Source organism: Schistocerca americana, chromosome 1 (assembly GCF_021461395.2).
Source record: "Schistocerca americana isolate TAMUIC-IGC-003095 chromosome 1, iqSchAmer2.1, whole genome shotgun sequence".
NCBI classification, from domain to species: Eukaryota; Metazoa; Arthropoda; class Insecta; order Orthoptera; family Acrididae; genus Schistocerca; species Schistocerca americana.
The window spans coordinates 193,106,065-193,130,471 of NC_060119.1; the positions used below are offsets into that span (position 1 = coordinate 193,106,065).

Below are 24,407 nucleotides of genomic sequence, written 5' to 3' on the forward strand. Positions count from 1 at the left end.
ACTCTGGTAACGTTATTACGGCAATGAAACGCAAAGGTAGCCTGAAAACAAACTCTGTTTGGCGTAAGTGATCTGCAGTAAAACTGCAAGAGATTTACTGGTCTCTCGGTATTATTTTGCATATGTGCGTCGTCAAATTGCCGAAAATCAGTGGTTATTGGTCAACAGACCCGTTTTCGCAGACAGGATTTGCGAGTAAATTGTTGAGTCGCGATCGATTTTTCGCTACATTGTCGATGTTACACTTGAATGACAATGCTACGTTCATTAGCAGAGGCGAAGAAAAGCACGACCCACTTCACAAAGTGAGGCCCTTGTTTGATTTCTTTGTGGAAAAAGCAAAATTAGTTTTCGTCCAGGCATGAATCTGACAATAGATGAGGCAATGTGTCCCTTTCGTGGTAGAACAAGCTTCAGAGCATACATGAAAAACAAATCCAGTAAATACGGAATAAAGTTGTATGCTCTCTGCGATTCATCAACTGGTTATATGCTAAACTGTAATGTATATACAGGTTCTGCAGGCAGTGTTGACAATAGTATCCAGGACCATGTAAAAAGGTTGTGTTCACAGTACTTTGGCAAAGGACATTGCATTTATATGGATAGGTACTACACCAGTCTATCTCTTTTGGACATGTTGTGGGAAAATAAAGCTCTTGGAGTGGGAACTGTAATGAAAAACAGTTTATTCAAAACACTAAAACTAAAAAAAAGATAGTTTTTCAAAGGAAACACCATCTCTTGGCAGTGAAGTGGAAGTCAAAACAAGATGTTTTTTGTCTTTCCACAAATCATAAGTCTACCTGCACTAGTATTCAAGTGAGGGCCAAAGGTGGAATAGCAGAAATTTTAAGGCTAGACGTTATTATTGATTACAATAAGAATAAAGCTGGAGTTGACAGAGCAGATTAGTTCTCCAGCTATCATCCGTTTGCCCGAAAAACTTTGAAGTGGTGGAAAAAGCTGTTTTTCCACTTGTTTATCGTGTCAACTGTCAACAGTTTTATTTTATATAAAGAGAAGACTTGGAAGAATGTATCCCTAGTAGACTTTATTCACAAAGTGGGGAAGAAACTGGCTGAGAAGAGCGGAAATGTTTTTCAGCAACAAGCCGCTTAATCCACACAAATTGTGAGGACATTTGCAAGGCACATTCCAGAGAAGGTCCCACTCACTGCAAACAAGGTGAATACTACTAGGTACTGCAAAGTATGTTCAGACGGGGGGAAGAAAGAGACGGGTAAGCGCATCAGGATGGAAAGTAGATGGTGGTGCAAGGACTGTGGCGTTGGTCTTTGTGTCCCACAATGTTTCCAGGATTTTCACACAAAGGCTAACTACATTTGAACTATTAAAATACTCTGGTTTACAGGTACCTGCAGTTATTAGAGTCCAGTGATATATTGTTTTAAATTTAGATACAGTGATAATGGCATTACTCAAGAGAGGTCATGTAAGACTTTTTTATCCACGACATTTTTGTGTTTTCTTTTTTTAATTATAAACACCCATGTGTTTTTTATGTTGTAAAATAAACTCACATTCATGTAAAGCTCTTACTTTTTCCTTTTAAATGATGCAAGATCCATATTCCTATCATTTTTCTGTTCTTTGCAATCTAATTTCAAGCTTCCATTAAATATGCCAGTTCACAGCCAAGTGCCGGGTGTAAAGATGGCAGTGTTGAAAGTGGTAATAAGCCTAACAAGATCACAGAAGTTCGTTGTTGTCAAAAAAAAAAAAAAAAATCAGTAAAAGCCCAGGACTGTCACGTGCTAATGGATTAATGAAATCCCTTCGGAACATAATCCAGAGAAAATAGGTAAATTGCGGAAACGAAGATATTGTGTTGTATAGTATGGAACTGGGGACCTAGAAATGAAGGAGAAGCTTCGTCCCAGCCGTAGCCCTCAGTGGTTCACAACCCCACAACATGAAATTTTGGAAATTTGTGGTACAGTACTATGGGACCCAACTGTTGAGGTCATCGGTCCCTAGGCTTACCCACTACTAAATCTAACTTACGCTAAGGACAACACATACACTCATGCCTGAGGGAGAACTCGAACTTCCGACCGGAGGAGCTGGCCCACAACAGGCTACAGCAGTCCACTCACCCCACCGCCGCCCCACACCGAACCCAGGGTTATTGTGCGGTTCGGCCCCCAGTGGACCCCCCTCTCCCCCGCGAACGTCACACACCAGACGACTGTGGTAGAGTAATTATGGTGTACGCGTACGTGGAGACAGTGCTTGCGCAGCAATCGCCGACATAGTGTAACTGAGGCGGAATAAGGGGAACCAGCCCGCATTCGCCGAGGGAGATGGAAAACCGCCTTAGAAACCATCCACAGGCTGGCTGGCACGCCGGACGTGGACACTAATCTGCCGGGCGGATTCGTGCCGCGGACCAGCACGCCTTCCCGCATGGCTAAACAGGCGGGCAAACGAAGATATACTGGAGTTTGTAAAATTTTATTAAGTAGTGTTGCAAGAAAGTTCGTCTGCAGCAGGTAAATTTCCGTTTGGAAATAACAAGAAAACGCTCTGGCGGCGTGAGAGACTTCCAGTTCATACACTACTGGCCATTAAAACTGCTTTACCACGAAGATGACGTGCTACAGACGCGAAATTTAACCGACAGGAAGAAGATGTTGTGATATGCAAATGATTAGCTTTTCAGAGCATTCACAAAAGGTTGGCGCCGGTGGCGACACCTACAAAGTGCTGACATGAGGAAAGTTTCCAACCGATTTCTCATACACAACGCCGGCCGCAATAGCCGTGCGGCTCTAGGCGCTGCAATCCGGAACCGCGGAACTGCTACAGTCGCAGGTTCGAATCCTGCCTCGGGCATGGATGTGTGTGATGTCCTTAGGTTAGTTAGGTTTAAGTAGTCCTAAGTTCTAGGGGACTGATGACCTAAGATGTTAAGTCCCATAGTGCTCAGAGCCATTTGAACCATCTCATACACAAACAGCAGTTGACCAGCATTGCCTGGTGAAATGTGTTGTAATGCCTCGTGTAAGGAGGAGAAATGCGTATCATTTGGTTTCCGACTTTGATGAAGGGCGTATTGTAGCCTATCGCGATTGCGGTTTATCGTATCGGAACATTGCTGCTCGCGTTGGTCGAGAATGTGGAATGTGGAATCGGTGGGTTCAGGAGGGTAATACGGAACGCCGTGCTGGATCCCAACGGCCTCGTATCACTAGCAGTCGAGATGATAGGCATCTTATCCGCATGGCTGTAACGGATCGTGCAGCCACGTCTCGATCCCTGAGTTTACAGATGGGGATGTTTGCAAGACAACAACCATCTGCACGAACAGTTCGACGACGTTTGCAGCAGCATGGACTACCAGCTCGGAGACCATAGCTGCGGTTACCCTTGACGCTGCATCACAGACAGGAGCGCCTGCGATGGTGTACCCCACGACGAACCTAAGTGAAGGAATGCCAAACGGCATTTTTTCGGATGAATCCCCATTCTGTTTGCAGCATCGTGATGGTCGCATCCGTGTTTGGCGACATCGCGGTGAACGCACATTGGAAGCGTGTATTCGTCATCGCCATACTGGCGTATCACCCGGCGAGTTGGTATGGGGTGCATCGGTTACGCGTCTCGATCACCTCTTGTTCGCATTGACGGCACTTTGAACAGTGGACGTAACATTTCAGATGTGTTACGACCCGTGGCTCTACCCTTCATTCAATCCCTGCGAAACCATACATTTCAGCAGGATAATGCAAGACCGCATGTTGCAGATTCTGTACGAGCCTTTCTGGATACAGAAAATGTTCGACTGCTGCCCTGGCCAGCACATTCTCCAGATCGCTCACCAATTGAAAACGTCTCGTCAAAACTCTTGGTGAACTGTGGTATCGTGTTCAAGCTGCATGGGCACCTGTACCTGTACACGCCATCCAAGCTCTGTTTGACTCAAGGCCCAGGCGTATCAAGGCCGTTACTACGGCCAGAGGTGGTTGTTCTTGAGAATGTAATTATATGTCAGTTCTAGTATAATATATTTGTCCAATGAATACCCGTTTATCATCTGCATTTCTTCTTGGTGTTGCAATTTTAATTGCCATTAGTGTAATTTTCTCAGTATTACAACTCTGCTACAAATTCTGAAAGCAACGCTAAAAAAATGACGTTTTCGATTTGAAAACTCATGGAAACATACCTAAGGAACAACACTCAAAGTAGGCTGACAAGGAAAACGTCCAATAAGACATGTCGAAACCTACCCTGAAATTTTTTCACAGGAAGAAGATAACGAAAGAAATGCACTGCCAAAATTTTAGCTTCTAAGAGGCACTGCAAGTATTTTATAAGAAATGTTGAAGTTACACGTTTTACGGCGCGAAGAACAGCCGTAACATCGGTTTGTACAGCTCTGCCCGCCTAGCGTGCGACTGGGCGAATCATACACGCAGCTCTGCGTGGCGGAATTATCCGGAGTTTACAGACGCCAGTTTTAAGCACCTAAAGCCTGGTTTACAATGGAGCGTGTGTAATCGAAAACACGTGCGGATGAGCATTTGCAGAAAATTCACTACCTAGCGCTTGTATATGGGAAGAATCGTTTATACTAGAGGGAACGGAAGAGAACACGAGATAGCGAACATTGCTTATGAACGCTGTGTTATTACTTTTTAGTTTTGGAGCTAATATTTGGTATAAAGGATACAACTCAATCTTGTTAGAGCCACAATGCGAAACTTTGCTATTCAGTGAGGATTATTTCGCATGCCGATGCGCAATATTGTTGACAGAGTATGCAAAATGGTGCAGGGAAGGAAGAATGTGAGTGTCTCAATTTGTATGGAAGCGTGACATGCGTGGGGATTCAGCACTTTACACAGAATTGCATCTCCATCTCTCCTTAGCACTGGTCCAAAAATTTCCATGTATGTCAGCTGCCATTTCTCCCTGGCGTCTCATTACCGTTGAAGGGAAATTTATAGACAGAACCAGAGGCGGATTTACATATAGACCCACTAGGCACGGTCCTATGGGCGGCACCTTAAGGGGACGGCATTTTTTGCTCTGTACTCATTTTAACCTTTTACGTTTTAAAATAACTGCGCTTACAAAAGACAAAAATTTCTAACGAGACGAATTCCAGCCGGCAGTTGTGCTTCTACTCTTCACTGAAAACAGAGAAACAGGGGACAATGAAATTAAATTATTCTGCATTGTCGTTCTGCCGTAGCACAGAAACGTCGAGTAATCCGAGTTGGTCAGTTCATCGCTCCGTGTTTAAAAGAAAAATCTTTGTGCTCGTGTGCCGTGTCTGAAGTAAAAAGCTTTGCGCTCATGTGCGGTGTAATACGATTGGAATTGGATACAGTCTTTTTTCGTTCCCTTTCACAATTTGATTTTATTTTGTTTTGACTGTTGGTTGACAACTTTGTAAGTGCCTTAACATGAATAACAACGAAAAAAGCAAACGTGCAGAATTAAGTGGGGCGGCATTTTGGAAATTTTCGAAGGAAAGGCGAGAACGAGAAGCCAATGTTCTAAAAACGCTTGTCAGAGTAGATAAATTTTTCGCAAAAAATGTTGCTGGTTCGACTTCGAGTTCAAGTGGTATGGATGATATTTCTGGCACTGCAGCTGTTGTAACAGAAGTAAATACAGACGAATCAAAAGTTAATGTAGAAAAGCACATTGTTCCTGATTTCGAGTTTCACAAAAAAACTAAGTGTCAAGTCAGGCATTACAAAAAGAAATAACTTTGTTAGTGATGATCCTGCAGAATGTCGTGTCACTGAATCAACAATCGACATTCTCTTACAACGTGGGATTAATCAAAATTGTAACGGTGATTTTTCTAATTCAAGAAGATCAATAGGCTATAAAACCAGATATTTGAACAAAAATGTATTTTACCGTAAACTTTTAAATGGTGAATCAACTTTGCGTGATTTTCTAGTATACTCCTGTAGCACCGGTGCTGTTTTTTGCGTCCCATGTAAATTGTTCAGCGGTAAGGCCGTGATTGCTATTAATGGTTTTTAATGTTGGGATCCATAAGGTTCCCTTTCTGTGCAGCGACCGTGGAATAAAAAATTATTATAAAGAATGTAGTAACCAGTCACGGGAATGTAATTTATTTATCTTTTTGTAAATCGATGCCAAGGACAGTACTTCTACTGATGGCATGTATCGGTTAGAAAAATGCATCGATGATGATTGATATCAGTCGAAATCGATTTGCAACAAGATAAATAAATTATGTTTCCGCAACCGATTGATACATTCTTTATAATAATTTTGCTGTGAATGGTATTGCAGATTGGAAAAAATTTCTAATATTTGATCTCATCGTGAGAATTCACTTGAACACAAAAATTCTGGGATATCACTCTTAAGACGAAAAAAGTCACCTTCAACAGTAGATAACCATTTCGAGCTATATGTTGAGACAGAAAAAATGTACTGAAGCAGTGTGTTGCAAAGGGTGTTTACAGTAGTGAAGAAGCTAACAAGTCGTGGATTTGCCCTACATGGATACGTTGAAAGATTTCCTTCATTACATGATGGTCAATTTATGATGTCTCTTGAACTTATGGCCGAGTTTGATCCTTTTCTCACAGAGCACATTGAACGATATGGAAACCCAGGCAGGGACATACAAGTTATCTTTCTTCAACAATCTGTGATGAAATAATTGAGCTTCTTTCTGAACGAATAAAAATATCATAAGTGAAAAAAACAGGCCAAATATTTCTCTATAATAGTAGATTCTACTGCGGATATTTCACATATTGATCAATCATCTTTCATCTTAAAGATTTGTGAACGAGAATGGTGAACCAGTTGAACATTTCCTTCTGTTTTTACCAAACCCGGGACACAAGTTCGAAAACTTAGCTGAGGCCGTTGTGAAACCCCTGTCTACAAATTTTGATACTAAAATAGTGCATGAATTATATGAATCACTTGTAGGATTTATTGCATCTGTTCATGCCATGTTCGACTATTATGAAAATTAATCCATGGAGATTGTGAGTGATATAGACAATGAATGCACCTATAAAAGATCACGAAAACGCAAATTTCATGATGACGAAGAAGCGGACTCTGAAGAAGTTTTTCTGACTGGAAGGGAAAAATTTAGAGTCCGATACATTTCTCCCAGTACTCGACAACTTGTACGCTGCATTATGGAGGAGGAAGGACAGCTATAGAACAGTGTTGGACTCCTTCAGTTTCCAGTAACCTTAAGAACAGTTCAACTGACGATATTGCTGAACGTGCAGCAAAACTCCAAGCGCCATATGACACAGATTTAGATCCCTCCTTCCCTGGTCAAAATGAGTAAATTTTTACGAAAAGAGCGGTTACAGTCTGTATTTCCGAATGTTGACATTGCTCTTAGAATGTTTCTATGTATGGCACTTACAAATTGTTCACCAGAATGCTCGTTTTCGGCTCTTAAAAGGGTGAAATCGTACCTACGTTATATGTTGTCTGAAGAGAGATTGAAAGCCTTGTCCATTCTTCACATCGAAGCCAATCTCCTAAGTGATAAGCGTCTGAACTACGAAGATATGAACAACGAGTTTTCTGCCGTCAAAGCCAGACGCAAACTTTGCTGACTAGTGAGTTTGTTTATTTATTCATATTAGTTTTAAAAATTTAAGATTATAATGTGATTTTTGATCTAACTTATAGCACTTTAATTGGATTTACGAAGTACGTATTACCTGTTTATTTTAGAATTGTCGATGGCAGAACGCGGAACTAAACTTCGTTTACGTGCATACGTGACCGAAGGCGCCCGACAATACTAAAAAGTACCCTAATGACGAAGGCCGCTCAGTGCTGTACAGTCAAGTCTTACAGATACTGTAGTATATTACAACTAATGTGTATTCTTGGCGTCTGCCAATATGTATAGTTATCGCGGAAACATTTGTCGTCAGAGAGTACGTTCAGATGAAAAGTGTTAACAAATAACGAACGTAGTTCAGTTCTGTCGATAAATACGTAAAAGCTTTGCTAATACCGTTAGAAAGAGCTATGGTGAGAGCAGTAGCTGCAGTACAAAACTGTTCAGCCCTTACATGGATTAAAGCTATTGCACACACTTATTACGCAGCATCTAGCTTCACAGACCCTAATGCTTTTACACGTTAACTATTAGATTATAAAACAAATTTGATTTTTCCGCACTAGTCTGTAAAATTATACAACAACAAATCAAATTCTGTGTTTGTTCGTCCGTATTTATTAGTTATTAGTCCCTCAAGGGCGACGATGCCCTCCACCTGACTTCTCCTGCAGTAGGCCTACAGTATGACATCTGTTGTGCAAAATAAAATTCTGAAAAAATTAAGGTGAACACTTAAAACTATAAGGATGAAATAGACGAAAGCACTTTAGGCACAAAAAGTTTAATAATGTTATAAAAATTAATTGTTTATAAGGTTTTTTGAGAGTGATAAAATTCAAAGCACGGCGCAATACATAATGCTGGGTCTGCAGGGCACGTTTTGCATGTACATTATGTGTCTCTTCTTTGCTGGTTTGTTGTACACAGCACACATCTCCTTAGGACCACTCTTCTGTTTTTTGTTCCTGGATTTTCTTCAGGGGAGCGTCTACCAGTAGGTTGGTGACAGTCACTCACATCAGAAGGTCCTCCTTGCTTCTGTTCAATGGCACTGTGGTGGTAATTAGTTATGAGCTCATCTATGAGCTTCACTCTAAACTCTAAATCGTCCTTCCTATTTCCGTTCTGACAATACAATACGTAAGCATTTAAAACAGCCACAGTCAACAATTGCTTAAAAAGTTTTTGCACCGAACCTTGCTTTGCTTTCTTTCCACAAGGAATGATTCCAGTAACTGGTCTTTCAAGTCCACTCCCCTCATGTTCTGGTTGTAGTCAGAAACACAGATCTGTGCCACTTGACTGTCGTTTAAAAATCATCATTTGATGATGAGCCATTTAGAAGACTTTCGAGCCCATAGAGCCGTTACTGGCACATTTGTGTGATATATCTTAAAGTGTAATATGCACAAAAAAGATCAGTATTTTATGTGAAATCGTAGCTTCTCATGCAGCGTATGAACCTTAGTGACCAATGTTATATGTGAAAGCTTGGCTTTCCTTGTAGCAGCATTATGTATATTAATTTAAACCATTAACTCTTCCTTTTTTGTGTGTTCGCGCTACTTAACAGTAATGTTGCTATGGGCTGACCATCACGTGTACTATGCTCTGAATATTCGCTGTCATCTGCCGGCGGGATCACTTGACATGAGCTATGACTGGCTTACAAAAGTGCATCGCAATCTCGATTTCAACGCTTCAGAAAGTAACATGCGGTGTTTGGTGGAATTCGAATTTGTACTTCCATAATACGAATATATGCAGTGTACATGTTGCTACACATCAAAGATCTTCTCAAAACGTGCCTTTTTCCCAGAGTTTCCTTTCCTAAAGTCCGGGGAAATTCTACGTCCGTGTATAAAGCCAAAACCATTCAAAGGTTTCGTAAGTTTTATAGTTCAGAGGGAAAATATACTGTCACTTAACACAGAAAAAAATACGTATTCATCCGGGAGAAAGTGCATTTTTAAATGGGAAATCCGGAAAAAATCCAGGAATTTCTTTTTCCTTGTCAGCGTATGCACCCTAGCCCTTCAATTTACCCCGTTTTTCGTATGTTTGCTGGCTCACTCATGTTGGGACACAACGAAAATATGCACTAAAATCACACAAAAATGACTATGAACACAAACCGCGTGACCACTTCTATGTTAAAAGCCAGCATAGAAGTGGCAGAGACTAGTTTCGAGGCTGGCCACTGTGGCCGAGTGGTTCTAGGCGCTTCAGTCTGGAACCGCGCAGCTGCTACAGTCGCAGGTTCGAATCCTGCCTCGGGCATGGATGTGTGTGATGTACTTAGGTTAGTTAGGTTTAAGTAGTTCTAAGTCTAGGGGACTGATGACCTCAGATGTTAAGGCCCATAGTGCTCAGAGCCAATTGGTTCAAACGGCTCTGAGCACTATGGGACTTAACTTCTGAGGTCATCAGTCCCCTAGAACTTAGAACTACTTAAACCTAACTAACCTAAGGACAGCACATACATCCATGCCCGAGGCAGGATTCGAACCTGCAACCGTAGCGGTCACACGGTTGCAGACTGCAGCACCTAGAACCGCTTGGCCACTCCGGCCCGCAGAGCCAATTGAACTACTCTTGATACTTGCTAGCAAATGTTGCTCCCCAGCCTTTGTAGAAGAGGGGAAGAGGAGGGGACCCACGAATGCCACTAAAGTGCAGGCACACACAGCCAGCTAAGAGAAGTGAGGCAGAGACAGAGCAGTAAAGTCTCAAGCAGGCAAATACACCAGTACTCAGGTTGCTGCGCAACCTACAAAACTGACATCTTCGCACATTTGAGCTCTTATTAGAAAGTTGTTTATATTTTTTATTTGAATTAATATTGAATCTTTTTTAAGCATGAATACAGGGGAGACTTGAGTCTTAAAGTGTCCTCTCTCGCTATGCCACTGGTTCTTTACAAATTACGATGGGGTACTGTCGTGTTTCCTTTTACAAATATATCGCCAACCTCGACTCTGTGTGTGTGTGTGTGTGTGTGTGTGTGTGTGTGTGTGTGTGTGTGTGTGTGTGCAGCGCCAGTAGGGGTGTACTATGGGTGTACATTACTGCCGCTGCCTGCCGTGCTACGAATTTTGCAATTTTCAGCTTTTTACACATATATATATATATATATATATATATATATATATATATATATATATAAAATTTTAAAAAAGCTGAAAATTGACTGTCAATGTCAGACGAACTACCTAAGTATTTTCATAGGGCATTTAATGAGACCAAGCGCATACTTATGATGTGAACTTTCTGACAAGGGAAAGGTCCAATAAGGCAGTGCCTTTCTTTCATTGTCTTCTTCATGTGTAAAAAATTTCAGAGTACCTTTCGACAAGTCTTATTGGACCTTTCCCTTGTCAGAAAGTTCACATCATAAGTACGCGCTTGGTCTTGTTAAATGCCCTATGCAAATACTTAGGTAGTTTGTCTGACATTGACGGTCAATTTCTTTTTTTAGTCCTTGTCATAAATTAGGTTACCCATAATCTGTGATGATAATTCTGTAGTCTGCATGTTAATTCCTAAAGATGTCAAGAGAGAAAAAAATTAAATGATGCCAAGTAAGATAGCTTGCACAGACCTACCGTTTTCACTGTTCCTTATTGATGTAATTAAGCATGAAGTTCACCTTTTTACAAAAATTATTAGTCAGCACCATGTCTTTCAAACTACACAAAAAGATTGACCAAAACATGCTGTGACATTGTTAAAGGAAGCATCCTGATTTTTATCTTAAGTGTACTTTGTGCAACTACAGAAAACGTAAATCAGGGTGAATGAACCAAAATTTGGCCTCTTCAAAAATAAATACGCTTGCTGAACACTACTTACAGCTATTTCATGTTGCCTGATCTATTAGAGCAGTGATGTCATGATTACATGGATCAATAATTCTGTAACACACATTTGACTTTTTAGTTTGTGAAATTATTTTAAACTAACTGAGAGCAGCTAAATTCTCTTATTTCTACAAGTTTCTTGTGACACTATTTTTACTAATGCCAAATATTGCCTTTTGCTACTGATTTTCTTTCAGCTTGAGGAAATGTTAACATCAATCGTCAAAACCCGAAAAAACTTCAACAGTTACATGATACAGTCCTTGAATATCATGAAGAATATTCACTGATGATGGAGCAGTAATATAGTTCAAATTATACCACATATCTTGAAAAGATATTTCTTTCTAAAGAGAAGAAGCGCTCCACGCACTCTTCATGAAAAGTGTGTGACCTGTGATTCAGTTACACATTTCACGAAGTAAGTGGATGGAATGGGGTATAATATAAGCTTAACATTGTATTCACTGTCAACATTCAGATGAATATGGAGATTCATTGGTAAAGGAACCAGTAAAATATAACTGTGAGGAGGAAAAAATATTTATGTCCATGTTACTGGTTTGTAGCCCATGACAAATGTCATCGTTGTGCGTCATAAGTCCATGTTGTTCATGAACCACATAATGTATTTCATATTATTGATGACAAGGCATGCTTTCACTGCTTGGAAAATATTATGAAATGTAAGTTGTAATAGAAATGTGTGTCATCAGTTGAAGATCTAGGGCCTGGTAATAACAAATCACACATTTATTTGGCAAAATTATATGTGATGATGTTTCCTTCTCATCATTCAACATCTGGAAAGATTTCTAGGACAACCATTATGGTGATAGCAATAATCTCTGACATAAATAAATATTATTTCAAAATCAGTTTTTTTGCAGTGAGTTTTCATTAGTTTTAGGAATTTTCATTAGTTCTAGATTTATTTTAGTGATTGTTAAAAGGTATAATTTTCAACACTCTCCCAGCAAAATTATAGGCTGGCAGTAAAAAATCTGTGTTTTTGAGGACCTTTCATGTAGGGACATTTTGCAATCTTCATTTGCAATATAATTTTATTGTATCTCTTGAGAAATCTTTCATTCAGCATTTACAACTTCTTTACATACATTTTGGCAACTTCTTTAAATATCATTTTATGCAAATCAACCATGCTTGATTTTCAGAAATTCAATGTATTCCCTTAATTCACAGTTACTTTTGTCAAATTTTTACTAGTCTTCACATATGCAATTCATTCCCTACCTTTTAAAATGTTCTTTTGTTGTACACAACTCATCAAACTAGCTTTTATTTTCATTAATGTAACAAGACTGTGCAGGAGAGCAATTACACTTTTATTCCATAGCCTCCACATTTGAATGAATTTTATTGTGCGATGTGGAAACAGGTGTGACATCCGTGCACTTAATGGTGAGAGAATAACACACCAAATTATGTATTAATTAATGTAATAAACCACAATCTACATATGTTAATACTGAAGATAGATCTTATCAGAACTGAGAGTTGCGTGCACTTTGGCGATTAATTTCAATTATAAATGTGCGTATCTGCATGGGTTCCAGTACGACATTAGGAATGTCATCTGTTGGCTGCCTGGTTGTTGAAGCAGTACCTGTCTCATCAGTCCATATCAGCCTTGTGTTGTCCTCCAGCCACTGGTTTGCACCCAGTGTTGTCTCTCTAATAGACGAGACATTGAATGGAGCAAATAGTGCCTGAAATAGAAAAAGTATAGATCATAACTCTCTTGAAAGACATTTAAAGAAGAATAATTTACTAAAAAAAGTTAACTGATGAAAATTAAATTAAAGGATAGTTTCCACTCACCATGTAGCAGAGATGCTGCGACACAGATAGGCATTACTAAAAGACTGTCAAACAAAGCTTTCAACCAAACATGCCTTCATGACAACGTACGCACACACACACACACACACACACACACACACACACACACACACACACACACACACACACACTCATGCAAATGTACATCTTGCCTTGGCAGTCAGGGACTGTACTCATGTGTGTGTGTATGTGTGTGTGTGTGTGTGTGTGTGTGTGTGTGTGTGTGTGTCGCATTTGCATGAGTGCGCGTGTATGTTGTCTAATTCTGATGTAGGCCTGTTTCGTTGAAAGCTTTGTTTGACAGTCTTTTTGTTGTGGCTATCTGAAACTCAGCATCTCCACTAGATGGTGAGAAGCAACTATCCTTTTAATAATATTGTCAAAATTTTATCAGTGTCCTACTATTTTGCTGCTCACACTCAAATAATAATTCCAGTTCATTTTCCTGTCTGTATCTTTCAAGAAAACTACAGTGAAATCTCCACAAACTACTAACTGTCATTTCTTGTCTGATGGGTAGCTTAATAAAGCATCTAGATTTCTCATAAATAGATGAAAGTCTCCTAGAGGGGATCTTTAAACTTACAGTTATGAGCGAAATATTCTGCAGTAACTAGTCACAAGCATATGCTTCTAGGTTCTGATTAACACAAAAATTATTTGTTTCAATATATTTGACTTTGTGTCCAACTTTTACATTTGTTGCAACTCCTCCTTTTTTATGTTAATGCTACACAAAATGATGCAAGTCTATAATCCCTGATATGTAACTTCTCCATCCCTGTGGTTACATAGTGTTTAGAGGGGCAGAGAATGTCTATCACTTCAGAATTTTCCACAGCCATGATGAATGAACTCACATAACGTAACTAGTGCTTCTAACAAGAAAGACACAAAGTGTTGACCTTGATCTGTTGTCACATCTGTTGGACACCAAAACCTTAAAATCCATGTAATCAAAAAGGCCGGTGCAACTGTATCTACGGAAATGTCCATAATAGACATGGATTTGACCCAGCAAGCAGATGTGTCAGTAGCAGTGAGAATATATTTGGTTCATTGGACTGGGGGCATGGCTCTGTGAGGTCTATGTGGACATAAGAAAATGGCACCTCAGTTTTGGAAAGGAACAGGAGGCTTGTGGATATGGTGAGTGACTTTGGCTGACTGACAAGTTAATTAGATTCTAACCCAAATACAATAACCACATTGTACTCCCAGCTGAACATATCCATCTGTTACCGTACAATTAGTTGTATTAGTGGCGGGATGTGTGAGGCTGTGAATTGCATCAAAAACCTATTTACTACAATGGAAAGACATGAAATATTGGGGTTGGCTCTGAGAAATGTCACACTGGATGCGGAAGTTTCCCATAGTTAATTGTTTCAGCTGCACATCCATTGTTTGTTTCATATGGAATTAATGTATTTTCTCATCTATTTCCTGTGCCATAGCTATCTGGGTTGGATTCACTCTTGCTGAGAGCAATTTGATTCCTCAGAAATAGTTAGCAAACACATCATCAGCTCCTCTTAGGTGACAGAAATTGGTAGTGAATTGTGTGATGAATTCCCAGTGGCTGAAATGCCAAGGAGAGTAGGAATTGTGAGGATTGTTAAACACCAAATAAACAGGTTTGTGGTCTGTAAGGAGAATGAAGTGGCATGCCTCAACTTGGTGACAGAAACGTTTAATTTCTTCATAGACTGCTAACAGTTAGCAGTTGTAGGCGCTCTACTTAGTTTGTGTGTCAGACAAGTTATGGGAAAAATGACTGAGGGGCTGCCATGGCCCCTTTACCTGCTGTTGCAGTGCTACCCCTATAGATGCCTCACTGGCATTGATGACCACAGTCAGTGGCACTGAAGTCAGAGGGTGTGCAAGAAGTACTGCCTCTTTCAAGGAGGAATGTACTTTGTGAAAAACGGATAACATTTCAGGTGTCCACGTGACAGAGCATTGTCCACATGAAGTGATGCCAGAAAGTGTTGCTGTGAGTGGTGCCTGGACAGCTGTTGCACATGGTGGTTGGGGCCTGTAGAAATTAGCAACAGTGAAGAAATGACACAATTGCTGATATGTTTTGTGAAGTGAAACTGAAGAAGCAAGTCCACTTTAGTCACCTCACACCCCAAGAAACCCAATGCTTGTTGGGAAAGCACACACTTGGCACTATTTATCTTCAGTCCATAATCAGAAAGTCTTTCAAAAATAGTCCATAGGTGAATTTCATGCTCAGCTGCACAAGTGGAAAGAATCAGCATATCACCGAGGTACGTGAAGCAGAAATTCAGGTTGTGGAGGACCTCATCAATGATATGTTGCCATGTTTGTGTGGCATTCTTAAGGCTGAATGGCATACGTACATATTCAGAGAGGCCAAGAAGCATGAGTACTGGTGTCTTTTGTACATCCTCTGGTGCTATTAGAATTTGGTGATTGTCCTTTTTTAAGTCGAAAACACTAAATTTTTGGGAGCCTGCCAGAGCAGCCATGAAATCATGTAAGTGGGGACAGGATAATAGTCCTGTGTGGTGCGCACATTCAGCATGTGATAGTCTCCACACGGACCCTGTGAGCTATCATTCTTTCAAACTAGATGTAGAAGATATGCAAAGGCCTGTCAGAAAATCTAATAACCCACATAGCCAGCAATGCTTTGAACTCATTCTTTGCAGTAGTATACTTATCAGGAGCCAGCAGACAGGTCTTGTATGCAGCCAGCAGCCCTGGCATGGCAGGTTTTGGTGTGTATGTTCTGTTGCACTTGAAACTGTGATTTGGGTTGGTGTTCTGCTGTGTCCACAGTCATACCGGGAGTGATGTCATCCTTGAGCAGACATAGATGCTCAAGTCATAGCAAGTGTGGTGGCACTATCTGACTGCAGACACAAAGGGTCTCATTGTCAATGAGGATGTCCATCTTCTATTCTTCCACCATCATAACTTTTGAAATTAGTTCGCTAACAATGGATAGCAAATGGTATTTTTCACTGAACACACTGGAGCCCTCTCATGTAGTGGGTAGGGTTATTGCCGACGTGAAATGGTCTTGCACTGTTATCTTATGACCACTTACAATTTCATTGTTCATGTGAAATGTAGCCTCCCCTATGGACAACAACATCAGAGATCTGGAAAGTCCACTCAACTAACTGAAGAGGTGTTAGGGGGTATCAAAAGCAAGGAACATGTGGCAGGTGTATACCTAGACCTGGAAAAAGCCTTTGATTGTGTGAATGTTGGGATCCTATTAGCAAGCTATGGAACATGGGCATTAGAGGCGCTGCTTATGACCTAATGAAGTGTTATATGAGAAATAGAAAACAGTTTGTTCTGCTTAAAACGGAAAGTGGTGTCTACAAATCAGAGAGAACTTGCATAAAATATGGCATGCCCCAGGGCTCAGTGTTAGGCCCCCTTCTGTTCTTGATCTATGTAAGTGATATTAAATACTGTACTACAAATTCCAAAATTGTTCTATATGCTGATGACATGCCCATTGTGTGTAAAAAGGAATCATGTAATGAACTAGAGGCTGAGTGTAATAATGTGACAAAAGAAATTGCTCAGTTTTTTAATGAAGCCACTTAAATGTAAGCACCAGTAAAACATGTTTGATGGAGTTTAACAAAAGTAGTTTGAATAATGAAATTAAATTATAAATTGGCAACAAATTAGTAAAGAAAGAGTTAATGTAAAATTCCTTGACGTAACAATCCAAAGCAACCTGAAGGGAGACACACATATTGACTCCCTAGCAACTAAGTTGTCAAAAAATATATTTGCAGTCAGTACTATTAGCAAGTTCTGTGAAGACACTATAGTCCTAAAGACTGCATGCCATGCTGTTTTCTCCTCTCACTTGAACTACAGCATTGAAATTTGGGGGGCAACAACCAACGCTAATCTAGAAAAGCTACTCATTCTTCAAAAAAGGGGTGTGAGAATAATCTGTGGAGCAAAATATAGGGAACCTTGTCGCAACTAGTTTCCAAAAACAGAGCTGTTAACTGTTATAAACACATACATTCTAAAAACCATATTGCTTGTGAAAAGACTACACCCAAACACTTATTCAGATTTCCACCAGTACAATACTAGAAATAAAGAAAGATTTTACATTGGCCACATGTTCCTACCCCCAGACCACACAGAAGCATCCCCCTTGTCACCCAATATTATCCTGGCCTCGAAAACATCAACAAATTACTCCGCCAGGGATATGACTTTCTCAAGTCAACCCCTGAAATGAGATCATCCCTTGACAAAATTCTCCCCACACCACCCAGAGTTGCCTTTCGTCGCCCCCCTAACCTCCGTAACATCCTTGTTAAACCCTACAATATTCCCAGACTACCTTCTCTACCCAGCGGTTCCTACCCCTGTAACCGACCCCGCTGCAAAACCTGCCCCATGCATTCGCCCACAACCACCTACTCCAGCCCCGCTACTGGTAAAACATACACAATTCAAGGCAGGGCTACGTGTGAAACTACACATGTCATTTATCAACTGACGTGCCTGCACTGCACAGCCTTTTACATCGGCATGACAACAACCAAACTGGCTGAGCGAATGAACGGACACAGACGAACTGTCCGCCTAGGAGATGCCCAATACCCAGTAGCGGAGCATGCCCTCCAGCATAATTCTAGGGACCTAGGAACCTGCTACACCGTATGTGCCATTTGGCTTCTCCCACCCAACACCAGTCCCTCTGAACTGCGGAGATGGGAACTTGCACTCCAACACATCCTTTCATCCCGCCATCCCCCTGGACTGAACCTACGTTAAACAACCTCACTCCCATTCACTCTTCAGTCTTCTCTTCTTTCCCTTTCCTCTTTAGCCATTCACGCATCTTTTCATCCTACATAGTTGTGTTTATCTTTATACTTTACTTCTGTATGCATCCTCTTTGGTTTGAAGCTGGCACAGTACTTACAGTAGAATATCTTTGGCTTCCCTCTGACAACCATGCCTCCATCCTTGCTACCCTCCCTGTTTACCTTTCCCTGTTGCTTCATAACCTGGGTTGTGAGTAACTGAATCCACTTTCCCTTCTTCCCTTTTTTCCCCTCTCTCCTCCCTGATGAAGGAACAAAGTTCCAAAAGCTAGGAATGTAAATTTTCATTTCTGTTTTATGTGTATCTATCGGCTGTACTGAGCTGAGGTAAGTACTGGCCAGCCCCTCTATCTCTTTGTTAGTATTTGTTTCACATCTTATATGAGATTTTCCATTAATCATTTAGATCACCTATATGGTCCACATCCTTCATTGTTTTGTCCCTTTTGTTAGCTATCACTTACGTCTGTCATCTTAACACTTTCTCTTCTTCAGTGTTTTATATATACATAAATAAATATTTTCGTCACCAACTGTGCTATTTTCATCTTCCTCCTATTACCTTGTTCCGTTTATAGTCCTCTTCTCTTTTTTATTTATTGATTTATTTATTCAACATTTCATAGTTTTAACGTTCGTTATTCGCTGTTTCCCAGCCAACAATCACTGCCAACAATCTCTTCCACACCTACCAGTATCATCCATTTCCGTCGATTTCTTGTTGCTGGCGATATTTTTGTGCCATTGGCTATCTTTCTCTGCCACAAGAAAAATTTTTTGGGACATTTCTGCCCCACCCGCGATCTTTTTTGCGGAACGCGCGATCTTTTTTGCGGCACGCGCGATCGCTTTTGCGGCACGCGCGATCGCTTTTGCGGCACGCGCGATCTTTTTTCGCCACTCGCTATCTCTGTTTTTGAGCTACGTGTGTTCTTTTTCCCCTGATCTGGACATACTTGCTTGGTCTGGTCAACTTTTTCCGTATTTTTCTTATTTACTGGTCTTCCTTTGGTATTGAACATTACCAACACAATTTCTTTCCTTCTCGTCCTTCCCTCCGTGTTTTACTCCTTCTTATGATTACTATCTCAACTTTAGTTATTTAATTTCCCTATCCACCAGTTACCCACTATGTACCCTAATCCTATACCACATTATTTACATTCATTCCGGAAACATGCATTCACTGTAGCCAAACTGCAATCCCACATACTTTTCCTCCAGTCCTGCTTAACCTTTGGAATTACCCCTAAAGGGCTTACCTTAAAAGTTCCCATCTCTGGGTGCAATTCCTCCTTCCACCAGTCTCTCCTGGACTTCCAGAACCTTCAATCCTTAGCCCTTACCCAACTTGTCCTGAATCTCTACACTACTTCATGTAACCACCTCTCCCAACAGCTCCTATCTCTCTTCAAAGTCCTCCACCTCTCAAACCCTTGCTTGGAGAACACACTGAGGAACATCATCCTAGAAGCCAGCTGCAAACTTGAGTTCCATGCCACACAACACCTGAAAAAACTATCCACAGTGCTAGTGCAACACCTAAGAAGTGGGGTCCCTCTCCCTATCCCTCACAAACACCAACTACAACAGAACCTTCAACAAACCCCCCTCATAGCCAACAAACCTAGCCTAGCCACCCTACTCAATCTCCCCATCCCAGCACATACCCCACACAGACCAAATCTCAACTATAACCACAGTCAAATGCCACATATCACCAGTCCCAATTCAGTCCTAAACCTCTCATCCAGATCCCTCTCTCCTCCAGAGACATCTGTTCTATCAAAAGGCTTAACCTTTAGCCCCACACCTAAATTCAACCACACTGCCCTGGTTAAAGATCTCCTCTCATTCACCCGGAACCTCAACTGGAAATATCACTTCACTACCCAAACACAGCCCCCAAGTACTAGACCCAGTGTTGAACCCTGTCTAGAACAGTTTCGACTGCCTTCTCAAAGGGATCCTCCTCCCCTCCCCCAAAACCATCCCTTGCAGACATTTCAGGAATTCCTCACATCCAGTGTTGCCTCCCAGTCCTTCTTGAAGAACATCCCGACAACCCCCAACATCACCCCAGCTGAATCTCGTGCCATTAAAGAGCTGAAAATAGACCACTCTATTGTCATCCTCCCGGCGGATAAAGGCTCCACAACTGTCGTACTTGACCGTGTGGAGTATGTAGCAGAAGGACTGCGTCAACTCTCTGACACCTCAACCTACAAAGCTGTTACCCAGCATCCCATTCCCTCCATCCAGACTGAGCTGCAAAAAATCCTAAAAATCCAAGGTCCCTCACAAGGCCTCACAACGGCTTCCATAGACTTACTCACTCCACCTGAGCCACGTACCCCTACCTTCTACCTATTACCCAAAATCCACAAAGAGAACCATCCTGGCCGTCCCATTGTAGCAGGCTTCAAATCCCCAACCGAACGTATCTCAGCTCTGGTAGACCAGCACCTACAACCTATCACCCGCAGACTCCCATCCTACATCAAAGACACAAACCACTTCCTAGAACGCCTCAAATCCGTTGCCACTCCTCTCCCACCTGAAACCTTTCTTGTCACCATAGATGCTACATCCCTTTACACAAACATCCCACATACCCATGGTCTCTCTGCCCTTGAGCACTACCTCTCCCAACGCCCACCCGAAGATCTTCCAAAAACCTCGTTCCTTATCACACTTACCAACTTCATACTCACCCATAATTACTTCACTTTTGAAGGCCAGACCTACAAACAAATCAGGGGAACGGCCATGGGAACCAGGATGGCTCCCTCCTATGCCAACCTCTTCATGGGCCGCATGGAGGAGGCTTTCCTGAAGACCCAACAGCTGCTTCCCCTGGCCTGGTATAGGTTTATAGATGACATCTTTGTGGTCTGGACTCATGGTGAAGAAACACTCCTTAATTTCCTCCATAACCTCAACTCCTTTTCGAATCTGAATTTCACCTGGTCCTTCTCCAAAACCCAAGCCACCTTCCTGGATGTTGACCTTCATCTTGTTGAAGCTCACATCCACACCTCTGTCCATATCAAACCCACAAACAAAAAACAGTACCTTCACTTTGATAGCTGCCATCCTTTCCACATCAAACGCTCCCTTCCCTACAGCCTAGGTATTCGTGGCAAACGTATCTGCTCCAGTGACGAATCCCTCAACAACTACACCAATAACCTGACCAGTGCTTTCCTCTCCCGCAACTATCCTGCAGACCTTGTCCACAAACAGATTTCCCAAGCAATACATTCCTCCCCGTCCAACAACAATGTTCCTACCCCCAGACCACACAGAAGCATCCCCCTTGTCACCCAATATTATCCTGGCCTCGGAAACATCAACAAATTACTCCGCCAGGGATATGACTTTCTCAACCCCTGAAATGAGATCATCCCTTGACAAAATTCTCCCCACACCACCCAGAGTTGCCTTTCGTCGCCCCCCTAACCTCCGTAACATCCTTGTTAAACCCTACAATATTCCCAGACTACCTTCTCTACCCAGCGGTTCCTACCCCTGTAACCGACCCCGCTGCAAAACCTGCCCCATGCATTCGCCCACAACCACCTACTCCAGCCCCGCTACTGGTAAAACATACACAATTCAAGGCAGGGCTACGTGTGAAACTACACATGTCATTTATCAACTGACGTGCCTGCACTGCACAGCCTTTTACATCGGCATGACAACAACCAAAATGGCTGAGCGAATGAACGGACACAGACGAACTGTCCGCCTAGGAGATGCCCAATACCCAGTAGCGGAGCATGCCCTCCAGCATAATTCTAGGGACCTAGGAACCTGCTACACCGTATGTGCCATTTGGCTTCTCCCACCCAACACCAGTCCCTCTGAACTGCGGAGATGGGAACTTGCACTCCAACACATCCTTTCATCCCGCCATCCCCCTGGACTGAACCTACGTTAAACAACCTCACTCCCATTCACTCTTCAGTCTTCTCCTCTTTCCCTTTCCTCTTTAGCCATTCACGCATCTTTTCATCCTACATAGTTGTGTTTATCTTTATACTTTACTTCTGTATGCATCCTCTTTGGTTTGAAGCTGGCACAGTACTTACAGTAGAATATCTTTGGCTTCCCTCTGACAACCATACCTCCATCCTTGCTACCCTCTCTGTTTACCTTTCCCTGTTGCTTCATAACCTGGGTTGTGAGTAACTGAATCCACTTTCCCTTCTTCCCTTTTTTCCCCTCTCTCCTCCCTGATGAAGGAACAAAGTTCCGAAAGCTAGGAATGTAAATTTTCATTTCTGTTTTATGTGTATCTATCGGCTGTACTGAGCTGAGGTAAGTACTGGCCAGCCCCTCTATCTCTTTGTTAGTATTTGTTTCACATCTTATATGAGATTTTCCATTAATCATTGAGAAATTTATTACACAGCTTGGGAGGCATAGTGCAGCTTGATGGTGTGTTCACAACATGAAACTATTGGTGACAAGGCCCCTTCCATTTTTTGGTATCTCTTGCAATCACTGGTTTCCACAAATGAGGTTTCTGATGCCATGTTCAAACATATTTGGATGAGCCAGTCACCTTTTGCCACGAAAAGAGTGGTGATTTCCAGTACTTATTCACCTTCTCACATGCAGTTACTGATTGCAGATCAGTTCTATCATGTTCTATCACTCAATGACACAAATGGAGCCCCACAAACTGGGCAACACAGCATTTTGGGTATGGTTACAGATGCCACTGCTAGGGCATTACTTTTGCAGAACAAGTGAGTGCACTATGACACAGTGAGCAGCATAAAACACAAAGTTCCCAGCACTTGCCCAAAAGTTAACACTGGTTGTGGAATAGTCTGAAGATCTACTAAAACACTTGATAAGTGTCTTGGAGATGCAGTGTCCATGTTAGTAGGCAAAATGATACCACTCTTGAGTTGCTTATTGTTTTCCATGGTTAGGTTCACCACTTGTCATTATTAAGATCTAAAGTTGAATAAAGGCACCGTAAGCACTACAAAAATTCAGCAGGAAACCAGGGTGATAACTAAAACAAAGTTGTTAAACATAACCAAGATGCTGCTAGATTGTTCATCAAACAGGCACAAACTTAGAGCACACTTTCAATTACATTTTTGACTGTTTTCATCACACAGTCTTTCCTTCAATACTGAATGAACTTTGACTTCTGACATTGATCTATATAATACTGTTACAACACAAATGAAACTGCTATTTGTTATCTTTTCTCACCTCCAAGTTTACAGTAGCAGGCTGAGACAACTCTGTATCTTCACCTTTCTCCAAAATATGCTCTAAGCGTAGTAGTAATGAGCCTTCTTTCCATGGTTCCAAGGTTAGGATCTGAATATTTTCTGGAAGTTCTTGGCTCAGACCTGAGAACTGGAAGATAATTTAAAAAAACATATAGTAACCATCAATAAAATATGTAGAAAGTACCATTTAAAATAAATGGTCCCTGTCTCCAGTATGATTTGAGACAAATATGTTGCTCATACATGAACACTAATTACACAAAATGATCCATTAATGCAGGAAAACAATCAAATGTTATTACATGTAAGAATTAGAACATAATTTATATTAATATTAGACGTATCATTGTAGCAGCAGCAGCAGCATAAAATATATCACATGCAGCAACTAGGTTTTTCTTTCAACAATGGTGAGGGTAACCCGAAAAGCCAGGAAATTGGGGTCTCTGTTCTATGCATTTTATTCAGCACTTATGATTTTACCCATAATATGACCAGTTGCATTGTAACACACTGCCTGACAGAGAACTGAAACACCCAGACAGGGAAGAGGTAACATGAAACTTCACAGGTTGAAAGGGTGTGTGGTGTTACTTCAGTGATTGCAAATTCGAGTCAAATTTACAAAGAACGTGGCAGCATGAGAACAATTATCAGTATGAGAACATTTATTACTTTGGCCTGGAAGCATGTACTAATTAGGTTGGGAAGGGTCTCATAAAGTCATTGTATCATCTCCTGAGACAGGCTGGCCAACAAATGTCATAACTTGTCCTTGATATCCTGGGTACTGACACTGGGATCCAACTGACATCCAAACTGATCACTCACAATCTACCGGGAAGAGATTTATAGATCTTGCTGGCCATTGGTGTACCACAACATCTCACAGATAGTTTATAGAGACTTATGCCGTGTATGGATGAGCATAGTCATA

At 41.4% G+C, this 24,407-nt stretch overlaps 1 protein-coding gene across 1 annotated transcript in view; it reads right to left on the reverse strand.

The window, feature by feature from the left end:
• Positions 1-12,539: 12,539 nt before the first annotated feature.
• Positions 12,540-24,407, reverse strand: part of LOC124621357 (lysosomal alpha-mannosidase-like) — a 100,291-nt gene continuing 88,423 nt past the window's right edge. Inside the window, exons 16-17 of the mRNA XM_047147134.1 lie at positions 23,448-23,597; positions 12,540-13,223 (exon numbers count right to left, since the gene is read on the reverse strand). Coding sequence (XP_047003090.1) covers positions 12,999-13,223; positions 23,448-23,597 — 375 coding nt within the window. The 3' untranslated portion in view covers positions 12,540-12,998. The remainder of the gene's footprint in view (positions 13,224-23,447; positions 23,598-24,407) is intronic.